The sequence below is a fragment of the Aphelocoma coerulescens genome, chromosome 2, assembly GCF_041296385.1.
Source record: "Aphelocoma coerulescens isolate FSJ_1873_10779 chromosome 2, UR_Acoe_1.0, whole genome shotgun sequence".
NCBI classification, from domain to species: domain Eukaryota; kingdom Metazoa; phylum Chordata; class Aves; order Passeriformes; family Corvidae; genus Aphelocoma; species Aphelocoma coerulescens.
In genome coordinates this window covers 166,933,667-166,940,940 of record NC_091015.1, presented here as the reverse complement: position 1 = coordinate 166,940,940, position 7,274 = coordinate 166,933,667, and the positions used below count along the sequence as shown (strand labels likewise).

General features: G+C 53.8%; 1 protein-coding gene across 1 annotated transcript; it reads left to right on the top strand.

Annotated features, from left to right (window-relative positions):
- Positions 1-470: 470 nt before the first annotated feature.
- LOC138105506 (lymphocyte antigen 6E) lies at positions 471-6,998 on the top strand. Its single transcript, XM_069005580.1, has 3 exons — positions 471-599; positions 5,058-5,177; positions 6,227-6,998. The coding sequence occupies exons 1-3, from the start codon at positions 548-550 to the stop codon at positions 6,433-6,435; spliced, it is 381 nt and encodes a 126-aa protein (XP_068861681.1). The 5' UTR covers positions 471-547; the 3' UTR covers positions 6,436-6,998.
- Positions 6,999-7,274: the final 276 nt, after the last annotated feature.

Here is a 7,274-nt window from a genome sequence, read left to right as displayed (position 1 = left end):
CAGGGTGGTTGCGAATGTGTGGAGGAGGATGTGTGTGTGCGCAGGGGATCCGTGAGAGGAGATGCACGGAGGAAGGGGGGGAGGCAGGGAATCAGCAGGTCCTGTGGGTAGAGGAAGTCAGAGAATCCCAGAATCCCAGAATAAGCTGAGTTTGAAGGATTGCACTTGGATGAGTGGGGTCCGGCATACAGGCAGCCCCCCTGCTCCTGTCTCTTCTTTCAGGGAAACAGAGGGGACCCGAAAGGGGGCTGGAAAAAGCCTTTTGCGGCACGGCTAGGGGAAAGCTGGCTCTGTTCCCCGTCGGTCAGCCGCTGCCATGCCGACACATTCACACACATTCGGCCCGCCTTCCTCGGCCCCGGTTCTCCCGAGCGGGGAAAAGAAACTAGGCGTGGCCAGGGAGGTGGAGGGGGGAGGCGGCGCGGGGGCCAGGCCCGGCCCGCGGGGCGGAGCCGTCGCCCTTTCTCCACCCCCGGCGCCCGGCCCTGCCGCCAGCCTGCGCTCCTCCACCCGCCCTGCGCGTCTCTCCGGCCACATCGTCCGCACCATGAAGGCGCTCCTGCTCGCTGTGCTGGCCGCGGTGCTGTGCGTGGAGAGAGGTAAGGGAAGGGGATGCCCCCGCCACCATCGCCTCCCCGCCCAGCTCCCCTGGTCCCGCGCCAGCCCTGCGTTTGAGAGCAAATTGGGGGGGTGGGGGAGTGATGCGTGTGGCAGGGTGGGCTGTGGAAGTTGGAGGATTGTAGGGGATATAAGGGTTGAAGAGGGGTTGGGGGCACAGCGCTGAGCCGCGGTATGGTTCGGAGCGGGATGCGGGGGTGTCTTTCCAAGACCTGCCTCGCAGCAGTGTCCCTCCTGAAGCAGGAACTTCGGAGCTTCCCCGCCTGTATGAATATGTGAGCATCTCCGGCTGTGCGGGTGAATATCCTGGAGCTTTTCCCAGTTGTAGCTCGAACAAAGAGCAGGGCCGGCTCCGCTCCCCATTTTCGGCGCAGCGAGCCGGGATAACGGCGCTGGGATGGACTGAGATGCAGCCGAGGGGAAGGAAGGTGGAGGGGAGAGGCAGCCCAGCCCTGGCAATGGCTGATGGAGCAAAGTCAGGGCAGAGCCGCTCGTGATTCTGGCTCCTGCTGCCCCCTCCGAGCATCCTCGGGCCGGCTGCGGTGGCCGGTGCGTGGCGCGATGACCCCTAAGGGACAAATGCCCTGTGGGGCGCATCCTGGGGCTGCCACCGAGCCTGGGGAGAACGTGGTTCGTGTTGTGTGTGAAACTGCCAAGTTGCTCAAGTCGCAGGGCCTGCCATCCCCACCTTCCCCATCGACTCCATCCCTGACTGTCCAAACTCCGTGGGGCCGTGCAAAACCACGTATTGTTCCCACACATGTCGCTGCTTGGAGAAGCCAAACAAAGAGCAAACGGGAGAGTTCTGAGCTCTCCCAGCCCCTGCTCTGCAAACAGCGTCCCTTCTTGTTTTCTGAGGGCACCGCTGAGAAGAAACTGGCTGTTTGCTTCCCTTCCCATTCCCCCTTCCCAGTGGGATCCGGGAAGCGACTGGCAATTGAAGCGTGGAGTCTCGGGCAGAGCCCAGCTGGCTTGTGCTCAGTTCCAGCTGGGAGGATGGGCTGGCCAGGCCAAAGCAGTGAAGGGTTTCATTCCCCACCACCCGCCCCCCAAAAAAACCTTGCAACCCTTTCAGCTTTAAAAGTAAGTTTTTATCCAGGCAAAAGGGGTTGTTGCAGGTGATTTTATCCCCAAACACTTCCAGCATATCCAGGGGCGATCTCACAGAAGAGCTTTACCCCCTGCTCAAAGATCTTGCATATGGATCTTGATAAGGATTTTGCCTTAAGAGAATGGAAAAGCAGCATCGGGGCTAAGTGGAAAAGCTGCTGAAGCAACAGCATTTTCCTGCTGCTGCCAAGCTCCAGAGTGGGCTTTTAAAGGCAATTTTTCCCTGTCTTTGTAAGAATGGTTCAACCCCTTATCTGAAGGAATTCCCCCCAAATACCCTGCTCTGTTTTGGGAGCTCTTTGTTCCTCTGAGAAGCTGAGCAGCAAACAAATAAACTCAAATTCTTTCACTGGTGAAAACAAGGCTTCTCTTTTGCATTGTTCAGTCTTGGGATTTTTTTTCCCCTTTTTTTTTTCTTTTCTTGTAACCTTGAGCTGCAACTCTTTGCTCCATCTCCAGCTGCATGAAATTAATTCTGCCACCCTTCTTGTGCCTTTTGTCTAAACCACTCAGCCTGTTTGTGCTCTCCTAACTCTGCAGTGGGTTTTTTGGGGGGGGGGGGGGGCAGAAAGTGACCGAATATTTCTGTTCTTAAACTCTGCTTCTTCTGGAAGGATTTTTTTTCTGTTAAGACAAGGGGTAATGGGTAGGTGTGACAAAGAAAAACATGGGGACAGGTAGGAGATGCTGTGGCAGGAGCATGGATTGAGTCACGTGGCAGAGAATTTCATGCCCAACAGCACTTTTGTGTCATGTCCAAAGATTTCTGGTGTGTTTGTTCCTGGAACCTTTAATGAACAGCATTGCACCACTCGTGCCTTCAGCGCAGTGAGCAAATACATATGGGGACGTCTGTCCTGCCAGAATGCCCACAGGAAGCCTGTAATCCACTTCATTTCTGATTGCAGAAGATTCCTGAGATGAGTCAATTTGCCTCCTCGGGATGGTTGTGAGGTGAAGGGTTTGGGACAGGTCACTTGAGACTTGGGAGCAGAGCTGGGCTTCACTCCGAGGTCCCACGTGGAGTTGTGGCCACCCCATGGATGGGCTCGGCAATGACTCAGTGGCTGGTCCCATCCTCCTCCCCCTGTCCCAAATCCAGAAATCCACTGAGGAATCTCTCCCGGAGGTTTTGACTCAGCTGGTGGCCCTGTAATCCCGGTGCTGTCAGTTGTGGTGGCTGTGTTGGTGTGCTCAGGTAACCCGGGTTTGTTGTAGGGATTGTTGCCAGAGTGAGGATCCTTGGAGGATGCATGAGCCAGGCCAGGAAATTCCTGCTTGGGGGGTTGTGGTGTTGGCTTCCACTCCAAAGCAGAGGTTTGGCTGCTCTGCTGTGACATTCAGGATCTCCCACTAACCCACTTTAATCTGTTTCTCTGAGATTATATTTTGTTTTCTTTCCCCTCCTTGGCTGTGGCTGCTCAAAAGTCATTCCTCTGAGAGCAATTGCTATTTTTTTTCTCATTTTTCTTGTAGAAACCTTTTATTTTCCTGAGAGAAACAGGAATGAGAAGAACCTTGAGATGTCATGCAGTCCCATGGCAGAGTGGGACAGATGCTGAGCAATATTTGTCCAAATAATTCTTCAAAATATCCATGGCAGGAACTGCTGAGCCTCAAGAAGCCCATCCCAGGGCTTCCCCCGCTTCACTTCCTTAGGAAAATATTCCAAGGGGGTCTACAAGAAAGCTGGAGAGGGATTTATTTTACAGGGATAGGGCAAGCAGGAATGGCTTCAAACTGAAAGAGAGTAGGTTTAGGTTGCATATTGAGAAGGAATTCTTCCCTGTGAGGGTGATGAGCTCCTGGCACAGGTTTCCCAGAGAAGCTGTGCCTGCCCCATCCTTGGAAGTGTTCCAGGCCAAGTTGGATGGGGCTTGGAACAACCTGGGATAGTGGAAGGTGTCCCTGCCCATGGCACAGGGGTGGAACTGGATGATCATGAAGGTTTCTTCCATCCCAAACCACTCCATGATTCTTTGATAATCCATTTGTGGTAGGGCTGAAGGAGGTGGGAGCAGTGATGGCGCTGCCTTGCACTTCCCACCCTGAATCAGCCCCCGCTCTGTTTTTCATCCCATCAGCACAGAAGGGGGAAAGGTGGTGCCTCGTGGAAGGGCTGCCTGGGAGCTCCAAAATCCCAAATCCATGGAACATTGGGAACAGACCTGATCTGTCTGCATATGTAGGTCAACAACTGCAGCGTGGATGTGATGCTCTTGTATGTAAAATACAGAGATCAAAGTGCCCATGGCCCTGCTGAGTCACTGGTCCAGGCTGTCCCCACAACCAATTTCCACCCCAAATGCTGTTTTCCAATCATTGTGAGGGATGAGGGATGCGAGCCAGCTAGCCCATCCTGCTGGTGTAGGGTAAGCCATAAATGGCCTCAAGTTGCTCCAGGGGAGGTTTAGTTTGGAAACGAGGAAAAATTTCTTCACTGAAGAGGGTGGTGGTCAAATATTGGAACAGTGGTGGAATCACCATCCCTGGAAGTGTTCAAAAAATGTGCAGCTGTGTTGCTTAAAGACTTGGTTTAGTGGTGAGTTTGGCAGTGCTGGATTACTGGTTGGAGTCAAAGACCTCAGAACTCTTTTCCAACTGAAATGATTCCATGATTCTATAATTTTAGGGGACCTGCCGTGGAGGAGAGCATGGAAATTAATGCTCCTGCTCCAAATTAAAAGGATTGGATGAATAAGCTGCCTTTATAGTGTTGTGACTCCCTGAGGAGTGGGACAGTGCAAGTCCTTGCAGGTCTTGAGCTTTCTGCTGAGAAATCATTTCCACCACGTGCTCCAGCTCAAGCATGGCCTGATCTTGGTGCCCAAAGACAGGTCATGGGAGATTTGAACCCGTCGTCACACCTGGAGCATTTCCCATCAGGGTCACAGAATCATAAAATCAGAACGGTTTCACTTGGAAGGGACCTAAAGATCATCCAGTTCCAACCTCCCTGGCCCAGTCAGGGACACCGTGTCCGTGGTGGTTGAGCTGAATGAGCCAAAACCTCAAAAATTTGCCTCTGGAGTTTGGTTTCCAGTTGGCAGCTGCAGCTGGAACACATTCTTGGTGCAAACAGGGGTGACAGAAAGTGCCAGGCTGTGGTTGTACCAGCTTTAGCTGATAAGAGCTTGGAATGCATTCCTTAGGCTTGAACCATTCACTTGGCCAATTTTTTGGGGGGAAAAAAACCACCCCAAATTGCAGGTCGATAAAACTGGAACAGAAAGTGTGGCCGGATGCGGGACATCCTGTGTGATAGAGATGGGGACCTCCAAGTGAGATCTCCCAGCAGCCCCTAAGCGAGGTTTGCCTTTCTCTTGCAGCCCACACGCTCATCTGCTTTTCCTGCTCGGATGCCTCCTCCAACTGGGCCTGCCTGAAGCCTGTCAAGTGTGGCGAGAATGAAAACCACTGCGTGACGACGTACGTCGGCGTGGGACTCGGTGAGTGCGGGCAGCACCTCCTCCTGCCCCTCCTGGCTGCTCTCCTGGGTCACCTGCTGAGCTGCAGCGAGGCTTTGCCTTCCTCTGGCTGGGGGGAAAAAAGGGAAAGTTCTGCTTAGCAACTGAGTGTCGGACCATCCCACGGGAATTCGTACGAGGGACGCGCTGCCAGGAGGAGTCACGTTAAAGCCCACGTGCCTGCACCGATGCCCGCGAGTCCGGGGGGAATTTCAGGCTGGGGGCAGGGAGTTTGCTGATGAATAAGTGAAAGCGTGGAGGATGCTGCAGGCTCCCTGCGTGGGAAGCTCCAGGGTTGCTATTCCTGCTGATTTTTTGCCTCCTGTTTGGGTTCTTCGTCCCTGAGCCCCACCTTTGCTTCACTTTCCGTGGACGAGGCAGGAAGGGAGGGTTGTGGCTTTCCTTCCTGAGTGCCTGGGAAGATTCGGGGGGTTCTGTGCTTCCCAGCTGCTGCTCTGAGGGAGGCAGAATGCTCTGGCAGATCTCCTGGTGCCTTTGCAGGAACCAAAGCCCATTCTGGCTCTCCCTGGCAGGAGGAGGGGGAATTTCATGCCTGAGTCTTCAGCGTGGGTGGGTCAGAGGTGCACAAACAGAGACTGGGAGCTTTTATAAACTTCCCTTCTTAGCCCAGTGCTAATGGTTTCCTCTTTCCTGCCTCTTAATGTGGGCTGTGCTTCTCTGGAAAAGCAGACTTGGCTCCCAAGTGTCTCCCCAGGGCTCCCTGTCTCCCTTGAGTAGGCCCAGAGTAAAGCTCAAGATGGATTTTTGGGATTCCTCACCGGAGCTGTTGTGGCTGAACATTGGCGGATCCAAAGGGGTGTCCCTGGGGTGTTGTGTGGTCTCTGCGGTGTTTGTGGGAGCTTATCACGGGTGATAAGATAAGATAAGATGGGCTGGGCTCCTGTCTCCCGAGAGCCACTTCATCCTCTCCATGCCGCCTGCACCACTTCAGTGATCAGGTGATCAGAAACCCAAAAAACCATCCTAAATCTGTCTCTTTTCCTTCCTCTCCACCCCAACCCTATATCCAGGCGGCAAATCCGGCCAGTCCATCTCGAAGGGATGCTCTCCCATCTGCCCCAGCGCCGGGATCAACCTGGGAATAGCGGCCGCCTCCGTTTACTGCTGCGACTCCTTCCTCTGCAACATCAGCGGTTCCAGCAGCGTCCGAGCCAGTTACACGATCCTGGCCTTGGGAATTCTCGTCAGCTTCATCTACGTCCTCCGGGCTCGCGAGTGATGGGGCTGCCTGAGGAAGAGCCGCCTCCCACGGGTCTCGTTAGCCAATATCTTCTCTGTTGCTGTCTGCAAGGAGATCCTCTACTTCTCAGCAGGCTTCCAAGGTGATTGTTTCCCAGACTTTTTGCTCTTCCAAGCATTGGAGACCTGGGCAGTGTGGCCGAGCTGTTCTCCTCCTCCTGTGGACGTCTCCCGCTGCACTCTCACTCCTCCTCGGCCAAGGTGGATAATTTTGGAAGGGTTTCTGCTTTTTCTACCTATTAATAACCCCCCCTCACCCCCCATTTCTAAGGTTGGTTAAAACCAGGCTGGGACTCGCTGAGAACAGACTCACCCCAGGCACCACCAGGTCTGCTCCAGCACATGGGTGGCACGGGCAGCGGGAATGTGGGATCCAAAGGGAGACACCTTCCCAGCCCCTCGCAGCTGCAGTCTCTTTTTATAAAATAATTTCATTTCTTCTGATCCTGGGCTGACTTTTCTGGAAAACCAATGCCATGTACCTTGTCCTTCCAAGTTCTGTAAGTGCCAGACCTGAATAAACTTGCTCCTGTTGTTACCTGAGATGGGACGTGTGTGTGTTTCCTTGCTCCAGGGATTAGGAACTGTTTTCTGGAAAATCCCAATATTGTACCCAGCATGAGGGTCCCTCACCCTCTTGAGCAGCTTTTGGGTGCTTCATCTCCACATCCTTTCCAGCTGTGAGCAGCAAATCCATCTTCTCCCTGTTGCCGTCATTCCTGATAAACACCTCTGGGCCAGCTTGTTCCACCACCCTTGGGAATGACTTTTTCCAGGTGCATTTTAGGGATAAATGCCAGGTTTTGGGGTCTGAGTCAA